The sequence below is a fragment of the Marmota monax genome, unplaced genomic scaffold (genome assembly GCF_021218885.2).
Source record: "Marmota monax isolate L192 unplaced genomic scaffold, Marmota_monax_Labrador192_F-V1.1 WCK01_AAM20220418_F8-fsc00129, whole genome shotgun sequence".
NCBI classification, from domain to species: Eukaryota; Metazoa; Chordata; class Mammalia; order Rodentia; family Sciuridae; genus Marmota; species Marmota monax.
The window spans coordinates 1,668,618-1,687,554 of NW_026693811.1; the positions used below are offsets into that span (position 1 = coordinate 1,668,618).

At 39.7% G+C, this 18,937-nt stretch overlaps 1 protein-coding gene across 7 annotated transcripts in view; it reads right to left on the bottom strand.

Annotated features, from left to right (window-relative positions):
- Positions 1-18,937, bottom strand: part of Rbms1 (RNA binding motif single stranded interacting protein 1) — a 207,649-nt gene that overhangs the window by 124,420 nt on the left and 64,292 nt on the right. The window contains exon 1 of one of the 7 annotated variants that reach the window (XM_046462257.2): positions 2,733-3,111. The exons of 5 other annotated variants lie outside the window; for them this stretch is intronic. In XM_046462257.2, the coding sequence (XP_046318213.1) occupies positions 2,733-2,801 (69 nt within the window). In that variant the 5' untranslated portion in view covers positions 2,802-3,111. Of the gene's footprint in view, positions 1-2,732; positions 3,112-18,937 lie in introns of those variants that run through there. One more of the 7 variants, XM_046462254.2, reaches the window with a different exon arrangement.

Sequence of the window (18,937 nt, forward strand, 5' to 3'; positions counted from 1 at the left end):
AAGCAATATTTTGACCTCAATGCTTCTTCTAAACATGACCATCTATCCAGATCATATATTCTCTGTATCCTTCACCTCCCATCTCAAAACCTGAAACCTCTCACCCTTCAAAGAGTGGGAGAAATCCCTAACCTGGACTCCTGAGACTAGAAGGGTTATAGGTAACAATACAGAGAAATTTGGCATGAGTTTTTACTGAGATGTATACATGAGCAGGCAGTTGTAGTGTGGTGGATTTAAGGGCCTGATGACCAGGTTTCAAATTCTGGCTCTGCACTTTGGGTTGTATATGCTCTGGGCAAGTTATGTATTCCACGCTTCAGTGTTAACTGCAAAATGGGAATACTAATATTACCTGCCTCATAGGACTTTCCAGATGACGAAATCAGTTACTACACAGAAAGCATTTAGAATGGCAACAAGCAGGTAGTAAGGTTCTCAATGGTTGACAGCCTCTACTATTATATTTGTAAAATAAAAGGGATTTGGACCCATTTTTCTCTAAAGGTGATTTTTAAGTATTTCTTACATGCAGTTCAATTTTTTACTTCAAGCAAATTATTAGAAATCAGCTCTAATGACTGACTTTGCATTTCTAGGTTAAAATCAAACCACTTTATATACCTAAAAATTGCCAATTCTTTCATCAAAATGAAGAGACTAAGTGAACTGCAAGGTGCAAGCTTAACATCACAAAATCTTACAAAAAGCATTAATTAGACTTCCCATTTAGGCTAAGCCAGGATGAGATCATGAAGTCACTCATGGTAACCAGGTCCCTGAGCTGGAAGTGTGCTTTTCCAGTGAATGGCTAAATACTAACAAAAGAAACCTTTGACTCAAATACCACTGGTACCCTGGGTCTTGTGTCTGTATAATGCCTACACATTCATTTCTTTCTTTGCCTATAGAAAAAAGAAAGTCTGTTTGTTTTTCTGATTCAGTCAGCCCTTTTAGTCTTTGAATCTAAGGACAGCCTTGTGAAAAGAGAGCATCTTATCAGCGTGCTCCAGCCAGCAGGCTGTCCCCCCTTCACACACAAAACCTCCAGCCCCTCACAGCAAAAGGCCTCGCCCTCAGAGCCTTTTCCCATTTCAGAGCTAACACCCCGCCGGGTTTTGACAACAAATAAATGAATACACAAGGCCCTAACATAATTAGCCATCTTTTCAGGTAGAGTGAGGTGGGTGAGAGAGGAGGAGTTAGGAGAATATTTATTGTAAATTGGCTTCACTTACCAAGTTGATCTTAGTTGCTGCATCTGAGGGTACTTATTTTAAATGAAGTCACATGAAGTGAGTTTAGAGATGCCTGTTTACAAATCCTGACAATCGTGGCATATACTTTGGTCAAGTCACCAATGCAGATTTTATTTTTAATGAAAAGGAACTTCTTAACCCTGGTAAGTTCTTTTGACTTGCAAAAAAAGTAGGGCACACAGACCACACTGTGAGTTTACTGTCTTTTTAAGGGAAAGTTAACATGTAAAAAACCCAAAGACTAGAAAACATGACTTTTTGACATTCCCCAAATGCTTGCAGATATGCTTATGCTAGCACATACTTTTTGAAAATTACTTTGAGAACAAGAACCAAACATCATCCTGTGAATGTCTATAGGAAGGTGCAAAGCATCACTGTCATCAGTCATGATCTTAATAGAACCACAGTCTGCACCAAAGGACACAGTTTGCTGGTGTCACTATTGGGATGATAACTTAATTGATTTGTCTCAGTGGAGAGGGATGTAGACACGAGATTTATTTTGAAGAAAAAAATACATGCAATCCTGTTTTTGTTTTCTCAACAAGCATTTTGCCACTGACCTCTAAATCAGTTTAACCTTTTCTAAACACATCTGCACATTTTTTACATAATTTAAAGCTAGGTTTTATTATTGCTGCTGTTGAAAGGCTCTGTGAGATTTATCACAACATGGAATCGGTAACCTTTTTTTAAAAAAAAAAAAAGGTGAAAAACAAAACAAAAGGCTGCAACTATAAGCTCCCAGCTCCACTCCTTTTCCTGGCAGGGGATTTTGATCTAACCACTGAAGTGCCTTTAGAGTTCAATCTGTTAAAAAATGTATGAAACGGTATTAAAATAGGAAAAGGCATGTGTATGACTCAGGCTTATCCCAGTATCTCTGCAACTAGGTTGTCACAGGATTTCCCTGTGCTTCTGAAAACTGAAAACCTTGAGAAAGTGACAGTAGAAGTTCCTGTTTCTTTTTCTCTCTCTTTTTTTAAATAAGAAGGGGGGCGCGCGCGAACACACACACACACACACACACACACACACACACACACACACACGTCTTCCGGGTTTCCTACGAATCAGACAGGTTCTTTGAGGTTCCAAGTGAAGATTGCAAACCAACGTTACGACTTATTCTAGTACTCCTCTGCACACAAAGGTTTCAAGGAAAACCCCAAACTTGTTGCAGGGTTGGGCGAAGCCCCCGGCCCGGCGCGCTTCTGCTCTCGCCACCTCTCCGCCCTTTCCTTTTCCCCTTCCCCTACGTCCCACCGGGCCCTGGTCGGCGGGGGCGAGGGCATCTCCCCTACTAAGGTCACCAGCCCGAGCCGTCCCTGTCGGCCGCCTCTTTCGGAAACAAGGTCACCGCCCAGCCGGGTCCCTCCGAGGAGGAGCAGCAGCGCCCGGCCAAGCGCTGCCGCCCTTTGTAAAGCGGGGCTCGCCGGCCTCCGCGCGGCATCCCCGCCGTCGCCTCACCTGCTTGCGATAGGGCGTCCTGCAGTTGCTGTTGCCCCCGGGATTGCCGCTGCTGCTCGGGAAGATCATCGCGGCGGGAGCGGGCGGCGGGCGCGGGGCAGCCTCGCCGTGAGGGGGAGGGCGCAGGGAGGGGGCCGGCGGGCCCGGCCGCTCTGGGAACTCCCTCTCGCCGCGCGGCGGCGGCCGGCGGGGGCTGCAGCTCCGGGCTGACTTCGCCCTCGACCTCCGCACTCGCCTAAAAGTGCGGCGCGGAGCCGGCGGACGGCGAGACTCGAGCAGCTCCTGGGGCCGCCGCCCTGCGTGCCATGGACTGGAGTTGGCGCGCGGAGCTGGCGGCGCCGCGGACTCTCCCGGCGGCAGCGGAGGAGCAGCGCCGCCGCGTCCCCACCTACCACGGCCTCAACCACCGCCCCGAGAGCGCGCCGGCCGGGGGCGGGGAGGCGGCCGCGCACCGCCTCGCGCCGCGCCCAGGCCCACCCGCGCCTCCCCGCCCTCCTGCTGGGCGCGGCGCCCGCTGCCCCGCCGGCCCGCAGGTCCCCGCGCTCTCCCTCCGGGTCTCCGGGCCGGGGCCTGGGCTGCGCGGCCCGGGGAGCCGCCGGCGCCCCCGCTCTGGTGCAATGGTTGGGTCTGGCAGCCCGCATGCCGCACATTCCTTGGAGTAGGCAACCCCCCTTGCTCCGTGTTTCCCCCTCGGTTCTCTTCCCTAAGCACCCGCGGCAGCTTTGCACCTCAGCTCGAAGCCCCTTTTAAGGGCATCGCTTCAGGGATCACTCTGGCACCTGGGTAGGAAGTGAACTGGCCCCCAGATTTTTTTTCCCTTTTCTTCCACCTTTCGTACTATTCCCACCCCCGAAAAGGTGCGATAATTACTCCTACTTGGAAGAACAAATCAGCTTTTGCATCAAATCCCTGCAAATCTTCCTTCCCCCATTTCACACGCTAAAATTTTAGCGGTGGAAACAGGTCTTCACTCCCTAACCCATCACCCAAATACACACGCTGAAGTTTTGTACTTTATTCCTATGCCTTAGTTGACAAGCTTTCCTTCAAGAGGAAAATATATATATATTAAAAAAAAAGACAATGAAAATCATTTAAAGTCATCCCTTGGTAAGACTTCTTCTAAAAACTTGAATATTGCAACACTTCCTTGGTTTGATCATTAGATGCTACACAAATGTGTTCTTTTCAAGGGACACAAAACTCCCAAGAAAGGAACAAAGGGAAGACATAATTTCCTTTGTTTTCCCGTTGAAGTGATCTAAAGCTGCTCCTCCAGCTGTTCCTTTTCTGGACCACCTTTCTTTAGATGCATCAAGCGCCAAACCCATGCAGTGCAGAAAGCCTCTGCAGCAACTGGTCAAACAGAGCATGCCATCTCTGGTTAGGCCACCGGGACAGGCTTGCCATCTTTCAAGCTGACCTGCTCCATGCTGAGTATTATAAAGTATTATCACCGTGGTAAATGTTACACAGCTCTTCCTTGGCTTGCAGACTCTAACACCTTCCTGGAAAGGCCCATCTGCTATGATAATGAAAAATCCTAACTTGTTTAAGAAGTGAAGGAACTCAACTTCTGTTTATCACAGGGAAAACAAAGTGTCCTAAATGGACATCAAGTTTCTAGCAAACCTGTGCCCATTCGAGGGTTTTTCTGGCAACAAGAAATTGGAACATACCCATTCCAAATATCCTTCTGGTGACTTAGTAGGTTGCTTCCACACTTCCAAATAATCCCAACATTGGCCTACACAACTCACCAGAATTAGCAAATCTCATTTGTGAAAAACAACCAACCATATACACAATATATATATATATATATATATATATATATATATATATATATATATATATATATATCCTAATTCTTTTCATGTAAAAGAAGCAGCGAAGGAACATATTTTGGGTATACAATGCACAAATAAGAACTTGCTAAAAAAAAAAAACCTGAAGTAAAATATGTGTCCCTTAAAGTGATTAAATATTAAACAGCGCATAATATTCAGATGTGAGTTACTACATATGCCAGGACTATTTTCTGCAACTCCACACATTTAAAATTGTTTTCACTGTCATTTTGTTGTCTCCTTTCACTAGGACCCTCATCATAGTTATCAAGCACAGGTATGAAATGGAAGGTTTTAGTTAGAATTGTTCAAGTGTTAGGTGCTTTTTCCAGAAAACTTACTGTTCAATGCCCCACCTTTTAGACCAGTTACCTAGGGGAAAAAGTCCATGGACAATCTCAGTTGTCATGAATGGACTCTTAGGAAACCACAATCTAAACCACAGAAGAACAGCATAGATTTTTTTTTTTTTTAAGCCATTCTACTTACTCTAGGGTCGTGATACTTTGGATGGCATGCTGTTCCAGAATGCTGATGCTTGATTGGATAACCTGTAGTAGTATTACAGGCATAATTTTCAAGTGATAATAAAATGAGAATACTAAAAAAAAAAAACAGTAAAATATACTAATACTAAAAGAACATTGAAAGAACTCTGTCTTTAAGACTAAAAAGGATATCTAAAAATCAACAACATGTAGTATGTTGAGAGGCATAAACAGAAAGGACATAAGGCATATATAGTTTAGAAACTTTGTTTACCAAGGTTCAGAAGTTCCAAACTTAAATAGGTCTATACTATCAACTAAGTAAAGTATTATAAAGAGAGGGAAAAGACTGATAGTCCACACTCAAAAATATACAAGGTAATAAAATCCCTCAAGTCCAAAGAATCCAATTCAAGGGAAATCACGATACAAAACCATGTGTATAACGTGTATTATCAATTACAGATATTTAAAAGTGCTCGGTTGTTGGAGTAATTACAGGGATGGATCCTGGCTTGGTTCATTTGGAAAGGTTCACTGACCTTTGAAATTCATATATTTTAAGACAGAGAAAGTAAGGAAACCATGCAGAGAGATCGCAAATTATCCTGGTATGAATAAGGGCTTTGGAACCTGTCCTGGAGATGTACATCCACTTTGAAAAGAGACTGAGACTTTGCTGGTGGGACTGTCATACAACATCCTCCCCCTACTTTAGCTGGTAGGTAGAGCTGTGGGAATCTGACCCCATGGCAGCCAATCCACAGACTGGCCAGTGACCTATGACCTGACTGGGATTGAAAAAATGAGCAGGGCCAAACCAGTTCTCACCCTTGGGAATTTGATTCAGTAAAGTGCAAGAGCTGAACCAGTTAGTAAAGGGGCAGAAACTGCAAGAGTGCCAGGGTAGAGCCGAGGCCACAACAAGCCAAAACCATATGCAAGCCAAGGTTATGAGGAAGCAGAAACTATGAGTAAACAGGAAGCTGACTGGCAGCAAGCAGGGAGTAGGGCACTTGGCTGCAAGAGGATGGAGGGAGCTGCAGTCCCCAGGGCTGCTTCAGCTCTTCAGACTTGCAACAGCCCTTAAAACACATGTGTATACTCAAACCCCACCCACCTCAGAGAACTTACAGGAATCCAAGGAACAAAGTTAAGACAGAGCCAAAGAGATCTGACTCCACATTTCAGCTTTCACTTACTAACTGCATAGTTTTGGGCAAGTTAGTTGACCTCTCTCCAGTCAAGACTGTCTTTACAACAATTGCCTTAAAGATAGTACAGAAAAAAAAAAAAAAAGTGCCAAACTCAGTAAATGGCAGCTGTTTTGACTGTTTTTCTAAGTTTTATGGTGGGAGTTTGTAGAGTTAAGTGGGTATGCTGTGTAAATATCTGATGCTTATAAGTCTGGCTGAACATCAAAGAACAGGAGCAAGGATATAGTGGGAATTGATGGCAAGTAAAAAAAAATAAAGCAAATTTAGTTAAGGGGAGGTCACTTTCAATGACTGTTGAATGACTGAATGAATATACTTTCTAAGGCTGTGCATCCTACACACTTAGCTTTAAAATGTTAAAAAAAAAATGTCTGGCAAAGGTTCTGTTTCAAGAGCCTAGGTGCATTGAAGGCAATTTTTTTTTTAATTATTGTTGTTCATTATCCTTTAAAGAAAGTATGTATTGCAACAGAGTCACTTCTGTATGAATGGGAAGACCATGAGCAGTATCAGAGGTCATACTCTAAGGCAGGAGGAGCATACAAACAAGGATAATAGGGATGGAGCAACCACTACGTGCAGAAGCCTGTAATCTAGGAGGGAGATGATACTTACAGGTAATGATGCCTTCTGTGACTTAAAAGACCTTGTACAACTGGAATTTGGGAATCTGAAAGTAGAAGGCATCTGTCCCACAGAAACAATTCTAAAATGAGACTTTTTCTTTTGAAATTTCTCACATCTCATTTCACTTTCACAACAGCCCTATGGGGTTGGAAGGGTTATCAGGCTTAACATGCAGGTCAGGGGGAAAAGTTAGGTAAGGCTGATTAACCTATCGCAAACTGGGGTTAAAATCTAGACCTAGCTTCTGTCCTGAGTCCTCTCAAACTCTGTAATTGTACATCTTTAAAAAGCTGTATAAATAATGCTACAATTCCTGGGTGAGTACTTGCACCCAGACAGCACCCAAGTTGCCATGCACCAATAGAGTTCAAAGCCAGTCTCCGCAACAGCAAGGTGCTAAGCAACTCAGAGAGACCCTGTCTCTAAATAAAATACAAAATAGGGCTGGGGATGTGGTTCAGTGGTTGAGTGTCCCTGAGTTCAATCCCTGGTACCAAAAAAAAAAAAAAAAAAAAAGGAGGAAGAGATAGATGGAGGGAAGGAGGGGAGGAAACATAGAGTCAGCAAATTTAAATTTCTACTTTCTCCTAGTACAAAACAGAGTTGAAAAATGCACAGTATTTCTAAAGTAGCAACAATATTTTCTCTTATTAACTATTTTGCTTTTTAAAGAATCTGTGATTCTTATTCCAGACTTAACAGCTCCCTAGACACATATAAATATAAATATGAAAGCACTACAATAAAATAAAAGTATACCTACAATTCTAGAAAGTATATAGATCAACATAAATAAAGCCACATTCTGATGAGTCTCACCAGAAGCCATATTCTGATGATTCTTAAATGTATCCTGATATACAAATAGAAGAAACAAATTTTGTCCTACTGCTGCTTCTCTGAGTGGACTATTAAATAATAATAGCTGTCATTTACTGGCTAATGTCTATATTCTAGGCACTAAACATACACATACACACTAAACACACACACACAGACAATTTTACTAAAGAGAAACTGGGGCTCAGAGGTTTTAAGTAAGTGGCCCCAAATCTGATACATAGTAGAGCTGGGGTTTGAACTCAGGTCTCTCTGACTCCAAAGTCCCCTGCCTCCAGTTACACTAATTATGGTTATCATTGCTATGAGCTATGGATGAAGTCCACGCTACACTTTAACACTTTCAAGATCCTGGGCAGGGTAGTATCAGCGAACATGCCTTTTTCGCTTATGATATTTTTAAGTTACATTGAGTTTATTAGGACATAATCCCATTGTAAGTTTGGGACCATATGTGTACTGAATTTCTATTCAGATGACAATAAAAGCAAACTTTCCACTATTCAGATATATGCTGAATGTAAAGCTATATATTTTAGCTCCAAACCTAGCAACTAGATCTCCTAAAGTAGTGGTTGCTGAGGTATAAATTGCAACCAAATTTATTCTATGGGATAGTTGGTAGCATGGAGTTGAGAGAAAGGCAGAGAGAACTATATTCTAGAAGCTGGGTTGGAGTTTAAGTGAAAGGTATTTCCTGAATCTTGAACTGGCACATAGTTGCCCTCAAAAAATATGGGAGGCCATATTAGAGATTAGTTTCAGTATGGGATTCATAGATGCTTATAGGCAACTGAAACCTTAATCACATTTAGGACACCTCTATCTATGGCCAAACATACTTCAATTTCAAAACAAATAATTTACACAGGAAAAGCATTGGAGATAGAACAGTTAAAAGTTCAAAGCTCACTTGAATTTTTAACATGAGTAGTATAATAAAAAAAATTTCTTACCTTTTCTGTAAAAACTAGTATATAGCTGTTTATTGTTTTCAAAACACACAAAAAAAAATCTAACAAAAGTCAAAATGGATTGTGAGTTTGAGATTTTTTTTTTAACTGTAATGAATTTGTACCTATAGAGTAAAGTCTCCAGAGCAATTAAGTCAATTGGAGAACCAGGGCAAAAAGAAGCTCATTTTTTCCTATATTGTGGAGTGCTGCTTCTTTCACTTACCTAGACGTTTGCCTCAATCCTCTATATTCTTCGATTGTGGAGACATGCCTACAAGCAAGTCTATAAAAATTAAGGGTCTATTTTTCAGGATATCTAAAGATAGTTCAAGGAAGTTTTCATAAATTATAATAAAACTCACAAGTTATGAAAGAAAGCTATTACTAGATAATCTCTGCAATTAGTTTACCTAAAGAGCTGAAAGCAACATAATCTCTTATTTATGTCAGCAAACTATGGGCAAAGGGTTAGAACAGAGGTGAGGAAGTAACTGGCATGCTGGGAAAATTGGTCCTGTTCCCACCTCTTGCTACAGGATCTGGGAAGAGTCAGTACTCAGAACATCAGCAGAATTTATGAAAAACTAGAGCCCATATCTTTATATCATGGAAAACAAAATTAATTGAAATCCGGAATGACCGCCCCCTTTCCATGAGTGAAAAAATCAACTGTAGGAAAGACAACTTTGATAGTATACAGCAAACTGTACCTGGGACAAACAAAACCCTCTTGTAAGCTAAGGATGGGAAAGGGTTATTATCAGACATTCCAAAGGGGGAGAGGGTCTGTAACACAGGTTAAGTTTTAAAGCATTCAGAACATAGGGAAAAAAATGTTTTAAAAGAACGATTTCTTTTCTCTTCAGTTGATAAGATCACTATTAAACTAGGTCTATTTCACCTGAAGAGGAGGATTCTAGAACAATTAATGACATCCTTTATGTAAATAAGACCGCTGAAAAGCTTTTCATTCTCCACTAAATTACAAAGTTCAAACAAGAACATATACAATTACAAGTATGTTTTCATTCAGTTGAATATGTATGAAGGCAAATTTTCCAACATGAGGATATCTAGGGTAGAGTTCTGAAACAGGATGCGTATGGAGCTTACAAAACTTTCCCATCCTCCGAGTTCCTAAGAATGAGTAGTTCTGGGTTATCTAATACACTTAACACATGCGGCCAACTGACGACAGACCTGTGGCAAATTGATACTCCCCAGGCGAAGAGAAGGCAAATGAGGAAATTCTGATGTTGTCATGGCAATATGACTGATCATGACATCAGCAATTCCTAATTCCAAACTGTAAAGAGCACTCCCAGGATGCTGACAGCATATGAAAGATACTCTCTAGAACCACCCTTCCTCCCAATCGAACATTGGATCTAGTGACAAATATAATTATGTTTCAACCAGAGAATTATTGTTAAAATCCTGTTAGATCTTTCTGTTAGAGAAAGTGCTACAAGGAAGAAATATATAACTTCTGAAGACATCTACATTTTACAGACCTATTTTATATATACCACAAATATAGGCATAGTAAATATACAAAAATGTTAACCATTTATAAACTGGACATGGTGACACATACCTATAATCTCAGCAGTTCTGGAGGCTGAGGTAGGAGGATCACAAGTTCAAAGCGATGCTCAAAATAAAAAATAAAAAAGGCTGTGGGTGGCTGGGATTGTAGTTCAGTGGTATAATGCTTGCCTAGCTAGCATCTGTGAAATACTGGGTTCACTCCTCAGCACCACATAAAAATAAATAAATAAAATAAAGGTATTATCTCCATCTACAAATAAAAAAATAATAAATAAATAAATAGTTAAATAAATAAATAAAGGGCTAGAGGTGTGGTTCAGTGGTTAAGCAGCCCCAGGTTCCATTCCTGGTACAATTGCTTGCTTTATTATGCAAAATCTCAGGAAAGGAGGCAGGGCATGAACCTTTTACTCCTACTTTTTTTGAAAAGGAAGATAGCCTCAGGTAGATTAGGCTACTTGACACAGATGGTGAAGCCCAGAAATACAGAATTTCAGGGTGGGAAAGAATTATTGAGGGTTAGTCCCTGCACCTGGCATTTAATAAGCATTTGCTAAATATTTCAATAATTCAATGAGTGCTACTGTTTCTCCTTGGGCACCTCAACTAATAATAAATCCATTACCTCTATCCATATTTAGCCATATCTGTAAGAAAGTTCATTGTTAAACAGTCTTGACATCTGAAACTATCCATCAGTTCTACTCCAGTACTAGAATCTGACTTCTGTGTATTGTAATGTGCTTTTTTCTGTATTCTACATTACCATAAAAGTGAGCCTGAAAAATCTCATGAGATTGCTTAAACAGTTTACAAATCCCTAATGATTTACTTAACCTATAGTCCTGCATATGGCAGGTTTTGTTGAATGCATGAATGGTAAAGGAAGCTAGCTTTCTTACACATACAAACAGAAGGTAAAAATTACTGTTTTCACCCTCTTTTTCAAAACTATGAATATGCATGACTATAACCCTAGTGGTTTGGGAGGCTGAGGCAGGAGGATCGAAAGTTCAAAGCCACCTCAGGAACTTCGTGGAGCCCTAAGCAACTTAGCGAGAATCTGTCTCAAAATTAAAAATTAAAAAAAGGGCTGGGGATGTGGATCAGTGGTTAAGCACCCCTGGGTTCAATCTCTGGTACAAAAAAAAAAATAAAAATAAAACACGAATACCTGAGTTACACCTAAATTAAACTGTAGTTAAGTTGGTAAAGAATATATTTTGCAAATTGCATTAAGCATAGTGAATTTGCATCCTAATCTTTGGATCACTTGGGATAATAAAAGGAATAGTAGTAAATGTTCCATTTTACATGTCACGTACATGACTAAGAAGAGATTCTGTGACAAAGTAGTTTTTTTGACCTCAATTGTTACTGTCAAAATATATCTTCTGACTTTATTTCTTGGGTAAAAGAGAATTGTCCTACTCATTTCTCTTCATTCAGTGTCCTACAAATATTTAGATATTAACTGTGCATCACATGATCTGAGATGCTACTAATTGTACAATGCCTGAAGTTAGAGAGATGCTAATGTTGAAAAAGTAAAATGACAGCAATTATAAGACATCATAAATTATAAGACATACCCCAGTTTCAAAGACACTGAAAAGTGAAAAAGGTGAGTCGTAGAATCTATGAAGTGTGGCATTCAGGTGCATAAACACGCTGAATCAAAGGCACACACACGTCTTTTTCATTCATAACTTAAGCTATGGAAATAAATTTTGTCAGACACTCATTTTTAACCTTCCTAAGAACACAGAGCACTAAGTGGTTACAAGTAAATGAGTCACACACTTAATTTTTCCAAGGAGATCTGACAGTAGTGGGCACAGTCTCCAGGAGGCAGAATAAGAAACTTTCCCCTAATCTCGCATAGTCATCCATCACAAGGGAGTACGCTGAGCTGTTTGTTTCCCTCCCTGGCCTTCTCCCTATAACCACATCACACAACACCTGTTGTGTTTTATATATACAGTGCATTTTTATAATGAGAAAGACTAAAGAGAGATGAATATAAATCTGACTTCACTACAGTTCTTGCTTTAAAAGTTGTCAGTTGCATACATAACTCCCCCCCCCCCGCCCCGCCGACACACACACACACACAAGCACACTCAAAAGATCAGCAATTAGTACTAGTTGGAAACAAAGCATCAATTCCAATATGAGTCTTACAGACTTCCATCCTTTCACAGGACCTAGTGTACCAGTTTTCAGTCTTCCTAGGGCTTCAGATTAGAAAAGTAATTTTTGCACAGATCCAGATAATCAGGTAAAAAGATACATTTGAAATGATTATTGCAGACCTTAAAATTGGTAAGAAATTACAAAGTGAATCAAAAGCAATCTCTTAACACGTAAGCTGACCTACTTAGAGAAAAAGATGTGAATGATTCACATGTGGAGCAACAACTATTAGTATCTGATAATTCATAATTGTTCAGGAACCAATCAGTCTCCTTGTAGATCCTCCTCTTCTTTATGCACCTTTTTTTGTAGCCATTTCACCAATGTGATAATTAAACAACAAGAAAAAATGAAATAAATTGGTCAATTTATTTACTGGCTATAAGTTGACTAAATGGAAACTTAGGGATTATCTGTGGATTTCATTTATTTCTTTCCCTTGTTAGAAGGGAAAATAAACATTGATCTCACCTTGAAAATCATCTTATGGAATTATTAACATTCTCAACCAATGATATAGTCCAAACCTCTAACTCAGGATCTGGTACACATTAGGTCTGGTACAAATATTGGTTTGTGAATACACAAATAAATGAACAATATCTTCAAAATGTAGGCAAGTCCTATTCAAATAGATGTTATTATTTCATACAAGTAAAGCAAGCTTATTATTGGAAGATATCTGTTCATTCAGTGATAAATTTAAATTTTCATTTTATTAGCCAAAGTTTCTAAGTATTAAAGAATATCATCTCAGGGTTCCACAATTCAAGATTTCTTAAGTGATTTAAAAATATGTTCTATTTTAAAAGCTCATTTAGGATGTCTTAGAATATATGTAAGTTATTTGCCATGAACATCATTAAATATATCAGGCTACAAAATATTGTAAATCACTAAGTAGAAATTGCTTTCCCATAGTTTCTATACCTGTTTGCACCCCCTTTTTTTTTAATCATAATGTAGGTTTTTGGTGTCTGACAGATCTTTTACAGTAGATATACAAACTCTGGCAATTGAAAAATTATATTGTTTTATTCTATCACACAACATTCAAACAATTTCTATTAGTAAATAAAAACAGGCAAATGTTGATAAGCATTGAAGTTATTCTCTCTACTTTGGCATATGTTTGAAAACTTCCACAATTAAAGCATTTTAGCTGATATCAGTGCATAAAGTCTTGTGAGGTTGACTCTCAGGATTTCAGACAACTGGGGCAAGTTGACTCTTGTTGGTACAAACATATAGGAAGTGACTACAAAGCTGGTTTTGAGTTTTCCTTTCAATAACTGCTTTATCTACCCATTTTACCTTTTCTCCTGAATTCCTCATCAGAAAGAAGAAAACAAACAGAAGAAGCCATTTAAAAAGTTGAGATATGGGACTAGTCTGGATAGTACAAAGGTGACAGTGAATTCATAAGAAAATGCTACAACTCTAAGTGCAGCTCTGAATAAGCAGAGCATGTTCAGCTAATCTCTATACTTGACAGTAAAAACACACTATTTCTAAATTAGCAGCATCTTTATGGTCCTGACTCTTTTTCTCCATATCTTTTATCCATTAGATTCCTTGATCTAGAGCAGCTAAGACTCTCTTTTGTTTTTCCCTTTGACCAGTCATTATTTATGCCAAATTATTGTGTACCCTGCTTTCAAAATAACTTTTTATGGCCTCTTTGACCATATGATTTTACTTCCTAAAATTCCCACATCAAATGCAAATTTCTGAAAGAGGCTTGCAAAGCACTTCACTCTAACTCCTCTATCCCTTTACCTCTATCCCAGCTACTATTTATGTTTGGGCTGTCCATGAACTCACTCTTCTCTGGCTCTGAGCTTTGCCAGGAAACAGCCTCTGTTTTTCCATCAGCCAAACCACACTCATCCCTCCCTCTGTTTACTCTGTTGAAATCACAGCTCACGGTCTGGCCCCTCTGAGTTTTTTTCTGCTCTCATCTAATTTCCAAGGTCTCTTGCTATATTTTCTAAGGACTGTCTTGATGCCTAAATTAGGCCAGCTTACTGTCTTTACATTATAAATTCCCCCACCGAAGAAACCATGGCCAAGATTCAGTATGTTCTCTCCACAATTTCCTGTATTGAAAGCAGACTGTGAGAGCTCAGCAGTACTTACTGACCTGGCTTCACCATGCACCAGTAGTTCTCACCCTCCTTTCCCTTGCAGCACGCATGAGTGTTACTCCCATCAGTCACTGTGGCTTACTTCTACATGACCCAGAACCAGAAACAATGAGGAAACACTCCCATTCTTACCTGAAAATCATCTGCATAAAGAATGAACCAGAAAGTGGATTACAGGAACCCAGAAAAGAGAAACATTTAACCACAGTGCCTTATCTAGCTCTCCATCCATCTCTGTCTACCTACTTATCCATCCATCTGTATCAATCTGTATCTACCCATCTATCCATCTGTCCATCCATCCACCATCCATCTATATCTACCTATCTACCTATCTCTATTTTAACAACAACAACAATTCATTTGTAAGGTACATACAAATTATAGCCTCATGACCTAAGAGAGTTTGGAAATGACTAAATGTTTTCTTGGGTAAGCATTTATTTAATAAAACCCAAGATGGTATTAAAATGTGTTTTAGAATTACTTTCCCCTGACGACACAACTTCCCTTCAAACTCCAGTGGTTGATTCTTCTGTCTTCCTATACCAAGAGACATCTGCCTCTTCCTTGTTCCTCTTAAGTACAAAACAACATATCCCTGAGATCCATTCCCTCTCGTTCAATCACCTACACACTACCTCTGCCATTTATAGAACCAAGTAGTGGACAAAGCATGGGCTTTCAGTAAAAACTACCCATTCAAAAGACAATTCTACTGCCTGCTAGCCCAGCAACCTCCATCTACATCTATTGTTCAACTGTTAAAAGGGGAAAGGTAACACCTCCCTTGTAGTTTTTTTTCAAGAAGCAAAGAAGACACTTCAGTTTGAGAAATTATGAAGATCAGTGTCATCTACTTACCTTCAGAAAATGTCCACCTTCTTAAGATACATTTAGCAGGAGCTAAGCCCCTTTCCTGAGCAATATTATTACTTCATCTAAAACCCCAGACTTAGTTGCACTTCAAGAAAAATCTGCACATCCACTGAAGTGGCTGACCTCACTGTGTCTTCCTGTCTGAACTTCCCATTCTTCTACCTATTCTGCACTCTAATTCATAAAACAATAGTACTAGATAGCATGATTTGAGTGCTTAGTATGTTCCAGACATTGTTACAAGCATTTCCCAAGCAATCCTCACACCATACTATCATTCATCCCATCCTATTATTCCCCTTTCATAGGTACAAACTCTCTTTAGTCTCCCATTCTTCGGTTCTGTGAGGTCACATCATTACTGCCAACACTACAACCCTCCCCCTCCTCCACCACATTTCCCTTACCCAACCTCAATCCACAAGAAGGACCCAGCATTCATGGCTCTTGTTGTTACTGGTATCCTTGATTTTAAATGAATATTCTTATAATTCTTCCCACCCCCACCATCATCCAACTCTCCCTGATTCAACTTCTGTACCGTTTTGCTTGCTTGCTTTCCATTTTTCTTGCATACTTCATAACTTTCTTTTTTAACTATAAAAATAATACATTAATATATCTTCCTTTTAGAAATAAGATGCAATGGCTTTTTTTTCCCCAGTAAACTGAGTCTTCTGTATCCTTTAAATGGGGGAAGAATATTTTCCTTGCTTCTTAAGCTATTTTAGCTCTTCTCTCCTTCAGTGCCAGAGTTCTTAGAAGACTACTGGGCAACGGAGGTCCGCACATCTTCACCTCTCATTCTAGTTTCAGACCATTGGAATCTGGCTTCTGACCCCACCACAACTGCTTCCTGGTTCTACCCAACCCTACCTAACCCCTCACCAGTTTCAGCAACCCACCTTCATGGAATTCCAAGTTGTCCTCTCTTTTGGTTATCCTTATGTGTCGTTTTTCTTCTCTGTTTCAGACTCTTTTCCATATCTGATCTTATCTACAACTTGTGCTTCAGTAATCACCATTGAAGAACAGAAGCCCACAACTAGAGTTCCAAACGTGGCTCCTCTGCTCCTGACATTCAGACCCACCATATAAATTCATCCATAGCATAGAGTCTACCTCAATGCTTATAAATTGTTGTAATCCTGGAAACAGAACTTACTTTAAGTTTATTGACTTATGGCCCAAGCGGGAAAAAAGTACCATTTATAAAATTAAGGAGAAATTATTCCTCACACTTAGGTAGCACTCTTGATGTCTTGTTTTGTTTCCACACAGAAAGACTTCAGAGTCTGAGAAGCAGTTGTTCTCTAATGAGTGAAAGTACTATTAAATGCATCTGGGGATACCGATCACTTCCCAAGTGCTGGGGGAATGAAAGCCTCTTTAATGGATGACTTTTGGACATCCTTGCACCAAAAAGGGAAGCTTCTGGATCTTATGCTGCTTTCCTGCTTATATTTCAGCCTAACTTTTAGTTGAAAACTTAGAATGAAAAAAAAAATGGGGGTCATAATTTTGATCTAGGGAAGATTTTACAGAATGAACGTTAGAACCTCTATTTCATATTTTTAAAAAAGAAAGCAAAGAAACAAAGAATGGAGAATTCTTTCCTGGTTAATTTTATACTCTGAGCAAGAAAAAGGTAAAAGATCAGGCCAAATGTGGTGACACACACCTGTAACCACAGCTATGCAGGAGGCTGAGACAGGAGGATCACACGTTTGAAGTCAACCTGGGCAACTTAGTGAGACCCTGTCTGAAAATAAAATAAAAAGGGCTAGGGATGCCTCTTGCTGGTAAAATGCTTACCTAGCATGTGTAAAGACCCTGGGTTCAGTCCTCAGTAGTGAAAAGAAGAGAAAGGGAAAGGAAACAAAAGAAGATAAAAGAGAACAAAGATAAGCAGCAATAAGAAAGTGAAGGATTTAAAAAACAAACATAGAAAAGATGGTTTGCCTTAAGAGTAAGATCTGAAGGCCATATAAAAGAAGTCTTCAGATCCTATCTGAAACATTAATTTTGCCTCCTGAGTGTGATATGGTCAACAAAATGATTGCTTTACTCCTTAGGATTTGAATTATTACCTTCACTCCTGACAGTATAGCTGCTTCAGTGGGGCAGCCTAAAGTGAGAGAATTTTGCAATGCAATGGTCTGAACTCTTATGTTTAAATGTACATAATTATTCAATGCCTCTGTAAACAAAGAATCTCTTATTACTGTTACAGTAAATTGTTTTTAACCCTAAGAGATAAATAGGCCTCTTAAAATTTTCAAAATTATCTTTTCTCTTCTAGTCACCTTTCAATTCTATCTTATCTTACTAGCACTTTTAAAAGTTCATTAAAAGAGAATGTAGTTGGACACAGGGGCTCATGCCTGTAATCTCAGCAACTCAGGAGACTGAGGCATTGAAAGCTCAAGGCCAGTCTCAGCAACTTAGCAAGACATTGTCTCAAAACAAAAAGGGATGGGAAGGGGCTGGGGTTGTGGCTCAGTGGTGCAAGGCTTGCTCAGCACATATAGGGCACTGGGTTCGATCTTCAGCACCACATAAAAATAAATAGATAAAATGAAGGTATTGTGTCCATATACAACTAAAAATATTTTTAAAAGAGGGGGAGAGCTGGGGATGTATCTCAGTGATAAAGTGCTCCAGGTTCAATCCCTAGTACCAACAAAGAAAGAAATAAAAAAGGAGAGAGAGAAAATGTAAAATGCCCCCCCCCCAACTCCCTAACAATGTTCTTCACCTATTCATTTGAATTATGTTATCAAGGAGCCTACTACTCTTATACCTGTTGCATGTGCTGAGTACTTAGTGTAGATAAAGGGAGGCCATTCAATAGCTGAGGGGCTGCGAGTAAGCTGATGTTGGGAGGAAGGAGAAGTAATGAGACAGGAACAATCACTTGTAATAGTGACTGACAGGATTTCAACAGCATTGAGACTCAGGTGGATAGAATGAGAAACCAGAATATACCAAGATGCAAAGGAAGCAGACTCTAAACCACCTAAACAAAGAGCAGCTGAATGATAGAAGTGATAGAAATTCAAGAGGTAAAAATCAAAACTCCTGCTCTTAAAATTGTGCCTTGAACTGAGAACAGTTACCCAGTTAGTCTCCACAAGGCCTTTGGCCACTGCAGTCTGTCAGTCCTAAGTCCTGGGAAGGCAGCTTTCCTAGGTTCTGCTGAGGTCTGGTTCCATAACAGAGATTCTTATTCCCTTATATATTCTTAGAATTATCCCACCCCATTACTTAACACAAACGGTAGTAAGTCTGTATTCCTTGAAATCAAAAGTATCTTGCTAAACAAATACAAAGCTGTGTGAGAAACTACTTCTTATAAATGAGTTCTTAGCAATAGCAAGTCATTTAAGAGAAATGATGTCAGACAGCACCATCTGCTTATTTAGGGCAAGTTATTAAATTATTTCTATTTCTT